At 47.0% G+C, this 16457-nt stretch overlaps 1 protein-coding gene across 1 annotated transcript; it reads left to right on the top strand.

Annotated features, from left to right (window-relative positions):
• Nucleotides 1-574: 574 nt before the first annotated feature.
• Nucleotides 575-15916, top strand: LOC107113657 (glutamine synthetase). Its single transcript, XM_015415007.1, has 6 exons — nt 575-768; nt 5623-5784; nt 9119-9265; nt 10306-10433; nt 10606-10805; nt 14015-15916. Exons 1-6 carry the CDS (start codon nt 603-605, stop codon nt 14331-14333), a joined length of 1122 nt encoding a protein of 373 aa, XP_015270493.1. The 5' UTR covers nt 575-602; the 3' UTR covers nt 14334-15916.
• Nucleotides 15917-16457: the final 541 nt, after the last annotated feature.

The raw sequence follows: 16457 nt of genomic DNA, 5'->3' as shown, positions 1-16457 counted from the left end.
CACTGGACCTGCTTTATAGACATGCACCAACTTAGATCTTGGAATCTGCATAACATTTCCAATCCACGCACAGTATTTCTCAACCCTTAGCTGTGTATCTCAACCTGACATCGTAATCATTTCAGGTCATGCAGAAGAAGGTCGATTATGCAATGACGTCTGTGCCAGTCATCAAGAATCTAGCTTTTTATGGCATATTGCATAAAAGCAATTGGGCAATAAGATTCAGTTTTCTTTCAATGTATGGGCCTGTTTACATCCCAGTTGCCTAGGCACGGCCTGGCTTCTTCCAGTAAGTAGAAATCACTGGCAATCTTCCATAGTTTTCACTGTGGATAATGGTGATTTGAAGCTATAGACTTTGCCCATGAACTCCAATCAGATGTATAAAGTTGACTGGCAAACTGTTTGGCTGTACTCTGGGTAGCAGGTGAGTTACTCTAGTGTTAGAGTTACTCAAACAGCGATGATGACAGTATTCCCCCCATGGTTGTTGGCAAGGATGTCTTTCAGGCACAGGGAAATTTTCATGTCATGATTCCATTCCCCTGCTCCTTTCCCCACAATTTTACAGGCCTTCTGTAACAGCTTCCTCAGCAACCATGGCCACCTCAGCGAGCTCTCACCTGAGCAAAGCTGTAAAGCAAATGTACATGAAGCTGCCACAAGGGGAAAAAGTACAAGCCATGTACATATGGATTGATGGGACTGGCGAGTTCCTGAGATGTAAAACTCGGACGCTGGAACGTGAGCCCAAGAACGTCGAAGGTAAGTGAATACCCCATCTTAGGAGGGCAAGAATTCACCTCTACCTAGACTGCAAGCACCGTTTGGCCTGCTAAGTGATATTAAGTCTCTTATTCTGGCTTTGTGGCATCACTTCCCATGTTTCCTGGCCAAGAACTACCATGCAAATAGTACCCATTTTTCTCATTGCATCAATGACAAAGGCTTTTCCTGTGAATTTGGCATTTTCCTTTAGGTAAAAGACAGTTGAAAGTCCGACGCTGAACTGCAGATTCGTGGAGGGTTTGTAGTGGTGGAAAATTCACAGTTTCTATCTTAGCTCTGCACCTTTGTTGACTTGGCCAGAAAATAATGGAGACCTTACCTAAGGTGGTAAGGTACTGGTACTAAAATGAAGCATCACTCTGTATTCAGTTCTAGGCTACAAGGGTAACCAGAAGACTGATAGGTTAAAAAGAAAGAAAGCAATTTGTGTCTGTTGGCCTACTTTTTTGTTGAATTCTCTAGGACCAGAAAGACTTCAAAAAGAATAGAGAACATTGCCTTGACTTCAGCTCCACAGATTAACAAGCCTTTATGGGGCTGCTTACCAATTTCATCTCCTGATCCCAAATGACTCCCACCCCATCTCCCCCAGGGGCTGCTGTTTCCCATACCCTGGAACACCTGCACAAAAGACCGCCTCTCTCTCCTCTTCCAAATCCATCTGCAAAACCCACCTGTTCTGTGGAACCTTTGGCTTCATCCCCCAGCACAAACAAAGCCAGACTACTTTGAACTACATTTACTCTTGTGTACCCAGGAGCTGCGGTGGATCAAGTGGTTAAGACGCTGAACTGCAGGCTGTGGAACGTCGGTAGTTCAGCAGTTCGAGACCCAAGTTGCCGCATGACGGAGTGAGCTCCTGTCTCTAGTTCCAGCTCCTGCCAACCTAGCAGTTCGAAAGCAAGAAATTGCAAGTAGATAAATAGGTACCACTACGGTGGGAAGGTAACAGTGTTCCGTGCGCCTTGGTGTTTAGTCATGCCGGCCACATGACCACGGAAACGTCTTCGGACAGCGCTGGCTCTTCGGCTTTGAAACGGAGATGAGCACCGCAACCCTGGAGTCGGATTCGACTGGCTTTCGAGCAAGGGAACCTTTACCTTACCCATCTTTAGCGGGCTTCTCTTCCTCTGCTCTCCTTACTACTGAAATTCTGAGTGCAAACTCCTCAGGGCAGGGTCCTTCCTCTTTCGCTGAAGCCGCTCTCTAAACCTCCATGCACACGGATAGCATTGTTGGAAGAAAAAATATATATATAACAGTTTAGTAGAACTGCAGCATGCAGTCCCAAGCGGCTAGACATGTATTGCATTTAAATAAAATAAGTTCCCTCCCAACGGTAAAGAAGAGCCTGAAGACACATGGGCAGAGACCACTAAAAGTCATAGAATCATAGAGTTGGAAGGGGCCAGACAGGCCAACTAGTCCAACCCCCCCGCTCAATGCAGGATCAGCCTAGCCCTAGAGCATCCCTGACAAGGGTTTGTCCAGCCGTTGCCTGAAGACTGCCAGTGAGGGGGAGCTCACCACTTCCCCAGGCAGCCGATTCCACTGTTGCACAACTCTTAGTGTCAAAAAGCTTTTCCTAATATCCAGCCGGGACCTTCCCGCCCTTAATTTGAACCCATGATTGCGAGTCTTATCCTCCGCTGCCAACAGGAACGGCTCCCTGCTCTCCTTTAAGTGACAGCCCTTCTTCAAAGACTTCCAGAGAGCCATCCTGTCCCCCCTCAACCTCCTCTTCTCCAGACTGAACATTCCCAAGTCCCCTCAGCCTTTCCATAGAAGTCCTGAAACCAGCAGGAGATGGTAGAGTGTGGCTTCCAATAATTTGAGGAGCAAAATTTCTTAAGAGGAAGATGAGTCCTAATCCTGTCTCCTTTTCCTTAGTCACTGGCAAAAGACCCCCCCCCCCCAACAGTCCCATGTTCATAGCTAGAATAAGGGCAGCACTGTATGTGCCATGTATTTTATGACTACTTCTTCCATGTTTTAAATTTACACGGAAGATGCAGTGTTAAGGGGGAAGGATACTGTCTATTTACATTTTTCCTACTGAAAATACTCACTACTGGAGGGGGGGGGAAAGCCCCCAGCATAACTAAAAGCAGTTTGAGGGTGTCTTTTTGTTGTTGTTGTTGGAAAACTGCATGGGGGCGGGAAAGATTAAACAGTCCTTTTCCTCCACCATGCACCAGTTCTTCCCCTGGAAATTAGCACCCCTGCACATCCAGAGGAGTAGCCGTATCAGTCTGTTGCAGCAAATACACTTGAGTCCTGTGGCACCATGAAGACTGACATTAGTTCATCCTACTCTAAGCTGTCACGGACCAGTGTGCACTTCCTAAGATGTACTGAGTGGCTCCTCCCCGTGCCCCATGCCTGCTTATTGAGCATCTGCTTGATGTGTTTGGTCTCAGCAGCTGCATTCTTTGGGGGGGGGAGGCTTAGGGAAAACACTTCAGAACAACACCGTGTATAGTTTCACCATGGGGTACACATTCCAAGGAAATGTATCACCCCCGCATGGCTTAACTCATTTTATTCCCCATTCCCAACATGTAATACTGGATATTTGTAGATATCGGCCTCCTAAAAAACCAAAAGATTAAAAAGACTTATTTTTGTTCATTCAGATAGTTTTCTAGGGGGAGGGGGAGAAATCCAAAGAAAGATTTTTGGGGTTGCAAAGTGCGAAAGCTGCACCGTTCCAAACATGTTCAAACATTCAGCAATGCGCCTATGTGCAAGTAAAAGTCTGCAGCAGCCAGAGAACCAGCTGGTTATGTTCAAATCAGCGCGTCAGCACACACCTCTTTGCTCTCACTGCCCCTTAGGAATGGCTCAGTGAGGATCAAAACAACTTGCAGAATTCTTCCTTCTGGTCAACTCATCACTACACAGGTGCCTTCTTAAGGCCGAGACTGACAGCCCCTCATTCTCTTTGCTCCTGCACCTACAGCCTTCAAGCTTCCAAACATGTTCAAACATTCAGCAATGCACATATGTGCCAGGGAACCGTAAAAGTCTGCAGCAACCAGAGAACCAGCCGGTTATGTTCAAATCAGCATGTCAGCACACACCTCTTTGCTCTCACTGCCCCTTAGGAATGGTTCCGTGAGGATCAAGGCAACTTGCAGAATTCTTCCTTCTGGTCAACTCATCATTGTGCAGGTGCCTTCTTAAGGCCAAGACTGACAGCCCCACATTCTCTTTGCCTCTTACCTCAGGCCCCTTTTGCCTACCTTTCTTTGAAGTACATGTGGTGTGACTCTCTCGGCCTCCACCCACCCTGCCTCTGGGTTCTCTTAGGTCCCCTACCTCCCGGGATCTCCTCTCAAGCAAGGGCCGTGTTTCCTCTCAGGTTTTGCCTCAGGTGGCACACTTTCGGTAATGCCTACTTTTGTACCTGGCTTTGTTGCCGGGTCCCCTGAAAACAGCAGGGTTCTGCCCCCCAGTTCCACCTCTCTCACGCACACCCCAGCTCCACCTCTTGGCCACCCAAGACAACACCACCACTTTGAGAATTCCTGGTCTGACACTCACCAGAGATAGCGGTGTTCGTCTGCTGCAGCAAAAGCAAAGAAGAGTCTTGAGGTACTTTCCTGAGGGCCTTCGAGTCACAGCTGACTTATGGCGACCCTGTAGGGTTTCCAAGGCAAGAGACGTTTCAGAGGCGGTTGGCTAGTCCCCCATAACGTTCTAGTTCAGTTTGTAAAGCGCTACAAGTCTTGGTGTTTTTTTAAAATTTTAAACAGTGACAATGCTATCAGACCACCCCTGTCCGGCCTACTGCACTGACTCACAGAGATGGTGCTTAGAAAAATCTTCCACGTGATGCAATGGAGCCTGGAAGAACCCGGTTATTGCAGGACAGGCCAAGCTGTCTTTAGCGTAACCCTCCTTGCTTGCTGCGTCAGCTCCGTGGTGTATCTGGCCATTCCTTCCCCGTCCCGGGACTGGGTGGCAGGAGAAGGGGAAGAGAACAGCCAGCCATGCATTCACGGCATGCATAAAGGGCTGGCTATTTTAAAACATTTTTTTGTGCATTTCTCCAAACAAAAACAACCATCGCAGCACAATTAAATAGTATAAGGGTTTCTTCACGTTGCCATGGAACTGGCCGGAAACGGTTATGAAACCAATCAAGGCAGTATGACCAATTAGAGCTATTGAGTTGGGTGCTTTGTTGCTGTTCTGGAGAGAACGAGTGGCTGGCACAGCTTTCTCCCCCTTGACTGTGTGAAAGGGCTAAAGCTGGCTCGGAAGGATTAACCGGTTTAATGCCGCTCACATTCTTTCCTCTCACCCTGTCCCAACTTTGGGCGTACTTGTGAGTACAAACAACTACAGGCTGTTCCAGCTGCTGCCGTGTGAACAGGGAAGCATCTGGGCCTTTAATATGTTCGGCATGTCTGCTGCAAGACGGGCACCCCATGAAGCTGTTTTCTACACAGTTACCAAAAACGTTAAAGGTGCGTCTTTGTGGGGGGGGGGGGGGGGGGATCAAATTAAAATAGGAAACATTTTCCCAAAAAAAAGCTTTCTCAAGGATTATGTTCCAGGAGAAGACTGCAGTCCTATGCAGTCTAAGCCCACTGAAATCAAAAGAGTTAGTCTGGAGTAATTTTGCATAGGATTGCTCTGTAATGAATGGAAATTCCAGGAGTCTGTCGGATACAATTTCTATTCTGTTGTATGTTTCCCCTGTAGGATTAGCGTTTCTTAAGTAGTAGCAGGAATCCTAACGACAGCATAAACAATTCACAGACTTCTTTTCCAGGATGTGGTTCAACTCTTTTCCCTAAGGCTGTGTATTTCTGTTTCCAGATCTACCTGAGTGGAATTTTGATGGATCCAGCACCTTGCAATCCGAGGGTTCCAACAGCGACATGTACCTTGTTCCATCTGCTATGTTCCGGGATCCTTTCCGCAAAGACCCCAACAAGCTGGTCCTCTGTGAGGTCTTCAAGTACAACCGCAAGGTTGCAGGTACAGTCTGACCCCACTTCTTGGCATCCCCAACTCTACACTGAGAGGCCTGGTAACAGTTTAAGTGTCGAGAGAGAGGTGCTCTTGGGGTTACGCAAGATGAGCGAACCTCATAGGGCTTCAGCTGTAAGCTCTCCGTATGGCAGAAGGGACATCGGTAGTCTTTGCTTAGGAAGTGTTCTCTCAAGTAAAAAAAGAAAAAGCTGTCACTTCCTTAAGAATAACCTAATTTTTTTTTAAGTAGTGGGGTTGCTACTTTGCTGCTTTCTAGAGAGGAAGCAGTCAAAAAGGACAAGGATAGCTTGGGAAAAGATAGGGTTTCTCTTTATCATCCCAATGAAGTCCAGGAACAAGCAGACAGAACACACCCCCTTCCAGGAGCAAGCCCGTAGAGATTCATAGAATCATAAAACCATAGAAGGGCCCTCCAGGGTCATCTAGTCCAAGCCCCTGCACGATGCAGGAAATCCACAAATACCTCCCCCTCCACACACACACCCCCAGTGACCCCTGCTCCATGCCCAGAAGATGGCAAAAAAAATCCCCTGCCTGGGGAAAAATGGCTTCCTGACCCCCAAAGTGGCGATCAGCCTTTCCCTGGGCGTGTGAGAAAGGGCCACGAGACCCAAGCCCTCAGGCAGCCCTTCCTGCCCTCCCTCCCTCCCCTCCCACCCGCCCGATCTGCCTAAGTTCACAGAATTAGCATTAGGACCCTCCTACAGAGGCTCTAGGAGCTGCGGTGGCTCAAGTGGTTAAGACGCTGAACTGCAGGCTGTGGAAGGTCGGCAGTTCAGCAGTTCGAGACCTGAGTGTGCCGCATGACGGAGTGAGCTCCCGTCTCTAGTTCCAGCTCCTGCCAACCTAGCAGTTCGAAAGCAAGAAATTGCAAGTTGATAAATAGGTACCACTTCGGTGGGAAGGTCACAGCGTTCCGTGCACCTTGGTGTTTAGTCATGCCGGCCACATGACCACGGAAACGTCTTCGGACAGCGCTGGCTCTTCGGCTTTGAAACGGAGATGAGCACCGCAACCCTGGAGTCGGATTCGACTGGCTTTCGAGGAAGGGAACCTTTACCTTTGCCTTACAGAGGCTCTCCTGTGCCCCGTTGGTCATGGAAGCTGCTGTCAAGTTGCAGCTGGCCTACAGCAACCCCACAGAGTTTTCCAGGCAAGAGACCAACAGAGGTGGTCTGCTGTTGCCTGCCTCTACGTAGCAGCCCTGGACTTCCTTGGGGGTCTCCCATCCAAGTACGAACCAGGGCTGACCCTGCTTAGCTTCTGGGATCTGATCACCGTCAGGGCACCCCTCTCTTCTAGCAACAGGAAGTGATTTAAAAAGAGGGTACTTGCAGAAAACCGTTTGCTAAGTGACAACATACCATATGCTTGTTACCATCCAGCCAACCACTTTAGCTGTATTGTATGGCACTGGAGGAGATCATCACACACACACACACCCTGTTTTCCCTGTAGTTAGATCAGGTGTGAGTAAAATTCTCCCCATCAAATAGGCAGGGCTATAGAGACTGCTGGCTCACCAAGCGATCCCATGCTTACAATGGTATGTTGTATGGTGAATGTCGATTCATCAACCTTTCGGGGACTTTCAAGGTGAATGACACCACTGCCTTAACTTTGCTTACTAATTGGAAGCCCGTGTTATGCACCAAGAGAGTTTTATTGGTTTCAATTTGGTTTTAACAATGTTTATATATTAGTTTGTACCCTGCCCTGAGCCTGGTCCCTCTAGGGGAGGGCAGTCTAAAAATCAAATTTAATACATAATAATAGATAATAAACATTTCTTATCCAGGCTGCAACCAAGTGCCGCAACTAGAGATACTTGGATTCATATAAAGGCAACAGGAAGTCTTTAAATCAACTGAGATCAAAATACTGGGGTAAAATAAGAATGCACAAAATATCCTTACTGGATCAGACCAAAGAGCCATCTTGTCCAATGTTCCATTTTGGTAGCAGCCAATCAGATGCCTCTGGAAGATCACAAGGAGGGCAAGCCGCTGGCAGCAAAGCCGGCATCATCTGAAGCCAATTCCAGCCCACAAGACATTCATTTCCAATGAGCTGATACGTATTAGCTGATCCAATAGTCACATGCATCACTTGTCAGCCCGCACCACACCAAACTGACCTTTTCTTCTTCCCTCTTAACTGTGGCCTCCCCTTTCTCGAGAATGCTGCACAAAGAATTCATTAGCATCTCAAAGCCTGTGGCAGCCATGCTGACCACACTGTTGCCAAGGTGAAATTTCTAGGGTTTTCTTAGCCACGATCTTACGGAATGGCCTGGGGCAACCACCTTGCATTCCTGACATGTAAAAATATTATAGAATGACTGGTGGTGGGTCAGTTAGGAAAAACTGTTAGATACTCTGAGCTGTAGAGACTGTACAGATAATCTACACCACAGGGGTGTCAAACATTAGGCCCGGGGGCCGGAAGAGGCCCGTCCAGAGCTCTTCTTGCCCGGCCTGCAAACGACTGGTATGTATGGAAATGTCAGGTACTCCCCCTTTATGGTGTCCCTTGGAAAAAAACCCTAATCTTTCATGTGATTAAATACATTTACTGGGGCTTTTGTGGGTTCCCCAGTAAATTAATTGCTTTCACTGCTAGGAATCAATCGCTTTGAGTAAAAAATAATATTGTTAATTGGTTTTGCCTGTGTCCTTTATCATGTTTATTTCTCCGGTACCTGGCATGACATTGTATGGCACACATGGCTTGGCCCACCAAAGTGACATTTATGTCAGATCCGGCCCTTGTAACAAATGAGTTTGACACCTCTGATCTACACTGTCATCCGAAGCAGCGTTACACCCTTCAAAACTCATGGACTAGCCCTGACCTGGATAGCCCAAGCAAGCCAGATCTTGTCAGATTTCAGAAGCTGAGCAGGGTTGACGCTGGCAAGTACTTGGATGGGAGACCTCCTTGGAATACCAGAGGTGGGGGCAGGATTTATTCAGCCACCTCTCTGAATATCCTCCAGGTCACCAGAGGTCGCCATGACTTCCAGATGCACACACACATGAAAAACACAAACACCCCCCCCCCAAAAAAAAAACCCATGGGATTTTCAGTGCACATATGCTTAACCCATGTCTCCATCCCCATTGATCACACCACAAAGTATGTACTTGCTTAAATGTCTCTTGCAGTATCCTTAGCTCTCTCCTTTATAGAGTTTAGAGATCAAGTGTATTTAGGTGGGCCATGGGGACCACTCTTTTTATTTGCTTATGCTCATAGGCTACATACCCTGGCATTGCTGCATCAATAATAACAACCACTTGACTTCTGCTTTCTTCAGAAACAAATCTAAGGCATAGCTGTAGCAAGATAATGGACATGGTGTCTAACCAAATCCCTTGGTTTGGGATGGAGCAAGAATATACCCTTCTTGGAACAGATGGACATCCATTTGGTTGGCCTTCCAATGGCTTTCCTGGGCCGCAAGGTAAGCTTCCAAGAGGGAAGTCCAAGACTGCCACTAGAATGGTAGTGCCCTGTGAGGACTCCTTATGCTTCGCTTATCCAAAATTCCCTGTTATCGCCAATGATGGGATATTAGGTAGCAGGGAACAGTCAAAGTCTGCAGTGCAGAGCTCGGTAAACCTTTGGTTTGACGAAACAGGAGGAAATGTACATGATAAAGAGTGGAAACATTTCAAGGGAAGGAGACTAATAAGATTTTGAAAACTAAAGATGGCGGACACCCAAGGCCTTGAACAGTACTGCTCTTGGTAACAACTGCATCTTTCCCCCAAATGGTTAGGGCTTGTTGGTGACACACAACTTAATGTATTGCCAGTGTTGCACATAGCCACACAATCTAGGTAACCATGTGGCTAAATCCTAGACATAGAGTTGGATCCAAACTAAATTTTCCATCAGCAGAACAGATTTCCTGCTTCCCCCTTCCCTTCACAAAATGCTACTCTGGGCTATGGGGGGACCTTTAATAATGACATGAGGGAGATCTACAGTAGGAAGGATGGAATCTGTTGAAGTAATTTAGTGTGGATCCAACCCCGTGTACTTTACCAGGAGTGCTGCAGAAAGAACCGTGAAAGCCATGGCTGTTACACCATTCCAGGTATCAAACAGAACCTCAAACTACAAATAAACAGAACCGTGATAGTGGAGATGGAATATTTTGGGATTTTTCAAAGATATTAAATCCCTTCAAATGCATAGATTTTTGTCCCATCTCCAACCCAAGAATTGCTTGAAAATCTTATTATATATTATCATTAATAAGTAGTAATTAGAGATGGGGCAGCAAAGACAACAGGCTAATGTTTTCACAAGGAGCGTAAAACACTAGAAGTTGAGCTGTTTTGCACTATTGCTGCAAACATTTGTGAAAATTTAGCTGAGCCTTACTTAAAACACAAGGGCTTGAAGCTCTTGGTGTTGGTAGTGTTACCAGAGCGCTCTTTTGGCAAAAGACGTGGAAAACCCACAGACGTCTTTTGCTTTCCCCTTCTCCTGCAGGTCCGTACTATTGTGGTGTTGGTGCAGACAAAGCCTATGGCCGTGACATTGTGGAAGCCCATTACAAGGCCTGCTTATATGCGGGCGTGAACATTGGAGGCACAAACGCAGAAGTGATGCCAGCACAGGTAGGCACTGGAGCCGAAACTGTGTCACTCTTCTTTGTGTCACTCTCCGCGCTTCAGGGGTTCTTCAGAGGCTGAGAGGCTAGGGAGAAGGAGGTGTGAACAGCATGTTGCAGAGCCCCCCCCCCCCCCAATTTCTGATCCTAACTAAATCTGTGTTTCATTTCCATTGTAGTGGGAGTTCCAGGTGGGTCCCTGTGAAGGGATTGACATGGGTGACCACCTCTGGATTGCTCGATTCATCCTTCATAGAGTATGTGAAGATTTTGGCGTCATCGTGTCTTTTGACCCCAAGCCCATCCCTGGGAACTGGAATGGAGCAGGCTGCCATACTAACTTCAGCACCAAATCAATGAGAGAGGACGGAGGCCTCAGGTAAGTGCCGCTTCCAGCTGAGAAGGCTTTGCCAGGGGAAAACAAAGGGGAAGGAACAGATAAACCGTTCCTGGAGTGTTGAAGCCAGGGCTCCTTCTGTAGAAAAAGCCCAGCAGGAACTCATTAGCATAATAGGCCACACCCAACAACAGAAACTCATTAGCATATTAGGTCACACCCCTGACAGCACAGCTCATTAGCACATTAGGACGCACCCCCATGTTATCAGAAGTGTGGTCATCCAGCCACACCCACCTTTTGCTTCTTATTCTGTTTACCTTGTTTGTGGTCAAAACCCAGGGCCTTTTTGTAGCAGGAACTCCTTTGCATGTTAGGCCACACACCCCTAATGTAGCCAATCCTAATGAGTTTCTACTGTTGGGTGTGGCCTATTATGCTAATGAGCTCCTGCTGGGCGTGGCCAACTTGGGAGCCAGCCGGAACTCCGTTCCTGTGCGTTCCTGCCCAAAAATAGCCCTTGTTGCAGCTGAACTTGGGCCTGGGCTCTCTGGGAAACACGTGGCTATTTACATTGCAGCGCAATTCTAAACAGTATTACACCCTTCTAAGCCTATTGATATCTCTGCTTTCAGAAGGGTTAACTCTGGTTAACTCTGCATTCTATTTTCATTTGAAAAGCAGTCTGCGTCTCTTCAAAAGTTTAAAAAAACCCAGTTAGTATGGTTTTGAGTCCTCAGGTGGTAAAACAGACCTCTAGCTGCAAGTGTTTGGGGTTTTTTTTCTATGCGCCGTTACATTAAGGTGGGGGGGAAACCTCTATATGTAGAAAGCTAGCGCAACAGGAAAAAAAGTAGGCTAAAACATTTCTCCCTGATGTGTTAGCTTTTAAAATATACCAAAGGAAGTATTTAACAATGTGACTTCTCCCTCCCCACGTGTGTTCTGAAGTGGTACATGCCACCCTACCAGGTTCTTCTGCTACCAGGGTATTTATTGTATCGGACTAGCCATGATCAACAAGACCTAGAATTCTCTCCAGGGTGACTGTTTTCCCACCCTTACAAGGACAGCTCCTTGCATACCCAACACCATACCTCCACCAGCTTCCTAGAAAGCTAATTCTGCAACATTATAAAAATCCAGATTTAGACTAAATCCTACAAACAGAACAAGATTATGCAAAAGAGTAAACAGATTTTGATGGGCCCATACCTTTCCCCTTAGGGTGACAAGTAACAGTAAAGGGACTTTTATCTGAGCTGCAGTAGAATCAAAACAGAGAGGGTTTGGTGGGAAATTGTGTGGGTTTTTTTTAATCCGTCAAGAAGCCACGGAATCAAATGAAGGCCTGGCCATTTCCCCTTCCCATCCCGCATCAATCACATGACTACTCGCACCTCTCATGAGCTTTACAAATCAGATATGCAAGGGAAGTTGAAATTATTCTGGACTTTTGCAGTAGGCATTCTAGCGCTCCGGCTGGAATATTCGTGAACTGCCATTGCTGAGAGGTTTTCCTGAGAGTCTGCATGATGTAGTAGTTAGTGTCATACTAGGTTCTGGGAGACCCAGGTTCAAATCCCCCACGGTAGCTCACTAGGTACCCATGGGCCAGTCACTCTCTCTTAACCTAACGTACCTTACAGGTTGGTTGTGAGGATAACATAGAGGAGAAGAGTATGATGTTAACTGTTTTGAGACCCCACTGGGGAGAAAGCTGGGGTATAAAAGAAGTAAATAAATAAATATTGGAGTAGGGATGGGCACGAACCAGGAAAATGGAGGCTCATCCCAGTTTGTGTGGTCACACAAGCCACGAAGCTTTACGATCCCCATTTACCGAACCAGTTCCTTTGTGAGGTTTGTGATGCACTGGGGGGGATCTGAGATCTTCCCTCCCTCCTTTCTGCTGGCAGCAGCAGCAGTTCCCCGAGGCCATCAGAATGGGGGGGGGGAGATATTGGAAAAACCATTTAAAGGGAACGTTCCCTTTAAATGGCTTTTGCAAGCTGTGCATGAGTGAAGTCCAAGCAGTGAGTTCACCCGGAAGTCCGTCCCCCCATTGCTTTGCCAATTAATTTATTGGTGCCGGAGTATCTGCTGCATGAACCCCCAACACGAACCACATGAACCTCTGCAAAAAACATGGAAGGTCATGAGAGGTTCGTTGCGGGCGTGATTACACGACCCCATGGCTCAGGAACTGGGCAATATTTGTCATGAAATTAGGTTTTGATAAGGTTCGTGCCCATCCGTATATTGGAGCCTCAGAGAAAAGCCAGCTTTGTAAAGACAATTGGAGAAAGAGAATGGAGTATATCTTAAGAGCAGGCCTCTGCATATGCAGTGGTCGTCCTGAATGCATCAGTAGATGCAGAATCCAACTTCCTGGACAATCTCTCCTTTTATTCCTTCTCTCCACCCTCCCTTGCAGTCATCAGGATCAAAAACTACAATGTCAAAAAATTCGAAAGCTGAGATCTTTAGTAAGCTGAATTCTGTGGATAATACCAGTTCATGTCCCGTCCCCCGCCCCCAATTCACCAGCAGAACCGGAACATACGTATTGGCTTGGTTCAGACATAATGGAAAACCATGTTTATTTTAAATACATCTTGGGAGCCATCAGGGCATTTATGTGGAAGGAGCTCCATCTGCACAGTATGAATTTGTTACTGTCCCTTCCTGCTGCAGCATTTCAGTGGGTATTCCGGGCTGCAGTGGTAGGGGAGAAAGTTGAGGTCCATGGGCAGACATCCCTTCCAGTGGATCCAAGCCAATGGTTAGTTTGTGAAACCAAGATTGGGCTCAGATGCTCATTCACTTCCTGCTTTGCCTTCCACAAATGATGGTTTTATCACCTTCAGTCTCCCTCGCCCAAGAGACCCATCAGTATCCCAGCTTGCATTGGGCCAAGGACAGTGATGGTAAACAACCCATAGTTAAGACCAGCTGTTGTTAGTAAACCAATTCCAAACCCTGGTTTCGGGTCTTGGTTTAACAGACAGTAACGATAACTGATCAAGTGGCCTACCTTCAGATGATCACGCTAACCACATTTAAACCCCGTGGCTGTACACGACGTCAGAACTCAACTAGATCCCTGCGCACAATCCCATTAGTAGCGACAAGTGGTGGTGGTGTTGTCAAGAAAATTCAGCTAGTCGTTCTGTACTACAGTACTTAGTTATGACACAGAAACGTGGCCTTCCACAAGGATTCAACAGCTGCTTTTCTCCCTTCTGCAGCTACATTGAAGAGGCCATCGAGAAGCTGGGCAAACGCCACCAGTACCACATCCGCGCTTACGACCCCAAAGGGGGGCTGGATAATGCCAGGCGCCTGACTGGTTTCCACGAGACATCAAACATCCACGAATTCTCTGCTGGAGTAGCCAACCGAGGGGCCAGCATCCGCATTCCGAGGAGCACAGGCCAAGAGAAGAAGGGCTACTTTGAAGACCGCCGGCCCTCCGCCAACTGTGATCCTTACGCTGTGACCGAGGCACTAGTCCGCACTTGCCTCCTCAACGAAACTGGGGATCAGCCCTTTGAGTACAAGAACTGAGTGGACTTTGCCCCCCCCCACCACCACAGGCACCCACTCTCCTCCTCCTTCCATATTTCCCCTCTTATAGATGTTAATCCTGAGGGCATGAGAAAACCATGTACGTGCCCCCTCCCCTACACACACACATACACACACACACACAGAGATACTTGTTCTGTTTTTGTTTTTTCTTGTGGGAAGGGGAGTTACTTTCAGTGTTTGTTCTGTCGCTCAAGGGACAGAGAAGTGGAAGAGTGGGCATTAGAGGGGGGGGGAAGCCCCGTTAACCACTATTTCGTCTAATTCATTTGTACGCCCTGACAGTGTTCGGAGGCTTCCAGGAATAGAGTGCTCGGGATGGAAACTTCAAGGAAAATGTAGGCCTAGGGCCTCGGCCTAGGCCTCCCTCCAAATATACTCTTCTTGAGCGCTACTGAAATCAGTGGGAAGTGCACAAAGGGTGCTGCCTTGCGTTATCTGTTCACTTCAGCAGTGTTCGGTCGCTGAGGCATTCTTGTGGGATTCCACACTGAGAACAGCATCTCTGGTGGTGCGAGGCATAACCTGTGTTCTCCGTCACAGTTCCTCAAAGGCAGAAGGCTGTCCTAATAGTCTCATATATGGGGATACAGGGTTCCTGAGCCAATATGATCCCCTTTTTTTTGCCAGAACTGAACCTCTGATCATTCTTATGACAAGATTGCCAGGTTTTTCATCCCAAAGTTTAAAAACAAAACGTATACAATTGTTAAAAGTTCTCAAATGTTTTGATCTGTTTCTGGAAGCCATCTGACTTTTCTGTTTCTAACACAGAGTGAAGTAGTATTTTTATATTTAAATGTTAAAAAAAACAAAAAAATCCACTAAATCAGCCATTTATGGGAAGGGCTGAGGTTATGGCCGGTGCTTGTTAGCCGTTAAGATTCAGTTACGGAATGGGGAGAAAAGGAAGAGAAAAGGCCGGGGGGGGAGCGGCAAGTTTTGTTTCCTTTTCCGAATGTGGCTTGGATGGTTCGTTAAGGACAAGGGGTTATCAGTTTACAAGATTGTAAGTTAAAACAGGTATTAAATTTTTTTTCTTTTAATTTAAAATGGAAGCCACTGAGCTGTCTTGGGCAGGGCTGCGTGCGGCTGGCTGCGGCAAGGAAGATGCGTTTGTGTTTTTCAATAAGGAGTTGGCTGGTCAACTTTCACCGTGTTATTGCTGATGAATTGGCAGGGAAGGGGGGGGAGGGGAATGAGCACGTTAAAAATTTCCAATAGGGTTTGCATGGCAACTGAAGTGGGGCTTTTGATAGAGAAGAAGGAAAAAAAAAATGGGTTTTTAGATTTGAAATAACATGTTTTTAGGGCTTTCTAAAGTTGTACATTTTTACAGAGACCAGTGCTATTCCTGTAGGTATGTCCTGGCGTTTGAAAACGCCTGCCACTTCTTGCCAGGACCCCCTCCCCAACTAACAAACATAGTTGCCCTCAGAGGTAAAGCTAGCGGGTTCAAACGTTCCGGGATCTTGTAACTTGGTATCTTGGATGGTGCCGATCATGTTCCGCTGCATTTGGACTTTGGAATAGTTTTTGTTTTTTTTTAATAAAAAAAAAGTCAAACCTAGTCCACCGTCTCTGTGTTTTCAGTTTCCACCTGAGTGTGGTTAATTTTCTGGATTTGTCTGCCATCAGTACTGAGATACAGGAGGGCCAGAGCTTGTGACTGACCCAAGGTCACATCAGCAGGTGCAAGTGGAGGAGTGGGGAATCAAACCCGGTTCTCCCAGATTAGAGTCCGCGCACTTAACCACGACACCAAACTGGCTCTCCCCAATAAGGAAGGCCCTCCCCAATTATTTGCCCCAAGCTTCTAGTATGCAAAGTTACACTACCCTTGGACACGGAAGTTCCACCATAATTTAGGAGTAAACTGACAGACCATGCATCTGTCTAACCTGACCGGCCAAGCATCTGTCCCCAACATCAACAACAATTTGTCCCCAACATCAATCCTTAGATTATTCCATAAGTTAATTATACATTGTTTGAAGAAGTAAATTCTTCTGTCTGCCCAGAACCTAGCGCAGACAGCTGGAATGAGGGTAAACCAGGGCAAGCCGTAGCCTTGTGGCCCTCCTCTCGTACCCAGCCCCCAAA

Source organism: Gekko japonicus, unplaced genomic scaffold (genome assembly GCF_001447785.1).
Source record: "Gekko japonicus isolate JY-2015 unplaced genomic scaffold, Gekko_japonicus_V1.1 scaffold5354, whole genome shotgun sequence".
Classification (NCBI taxonomy): domain Eukaryota; kingdom Metazoa; phylum Chordata; class Lepidosauria; order Squamata; family Gekkonidae; genus Gekko; species Gekko japonicus.
This window is presented reverse-complemented; position numbering and strand designations above follow the sequence as displayed.

Coding starts and splice junctions, on each gene's coding strand:
- LOC107113657 (XM_015415007.1), top strand. CDS start 603: ATGGCCACCTCAGCGAGCTCTCACCTGAGCAAAGCTGTAAAGCAAATG. Junction 769..5,622: donor TGAGCCCAAGAACGTCGAAG/GTAAGTGAATAC, acceptor TTCTGTTTCCAG/ATCTACCTGAGTGGAATTTT. Junction 10,806..14,014: donor AGAGAGGACGGAGGCCTCAG/GTAAGTGCCGCT, acceptor TCCCTTCTGCAG/CTACATTGAAGAGGCCATCG.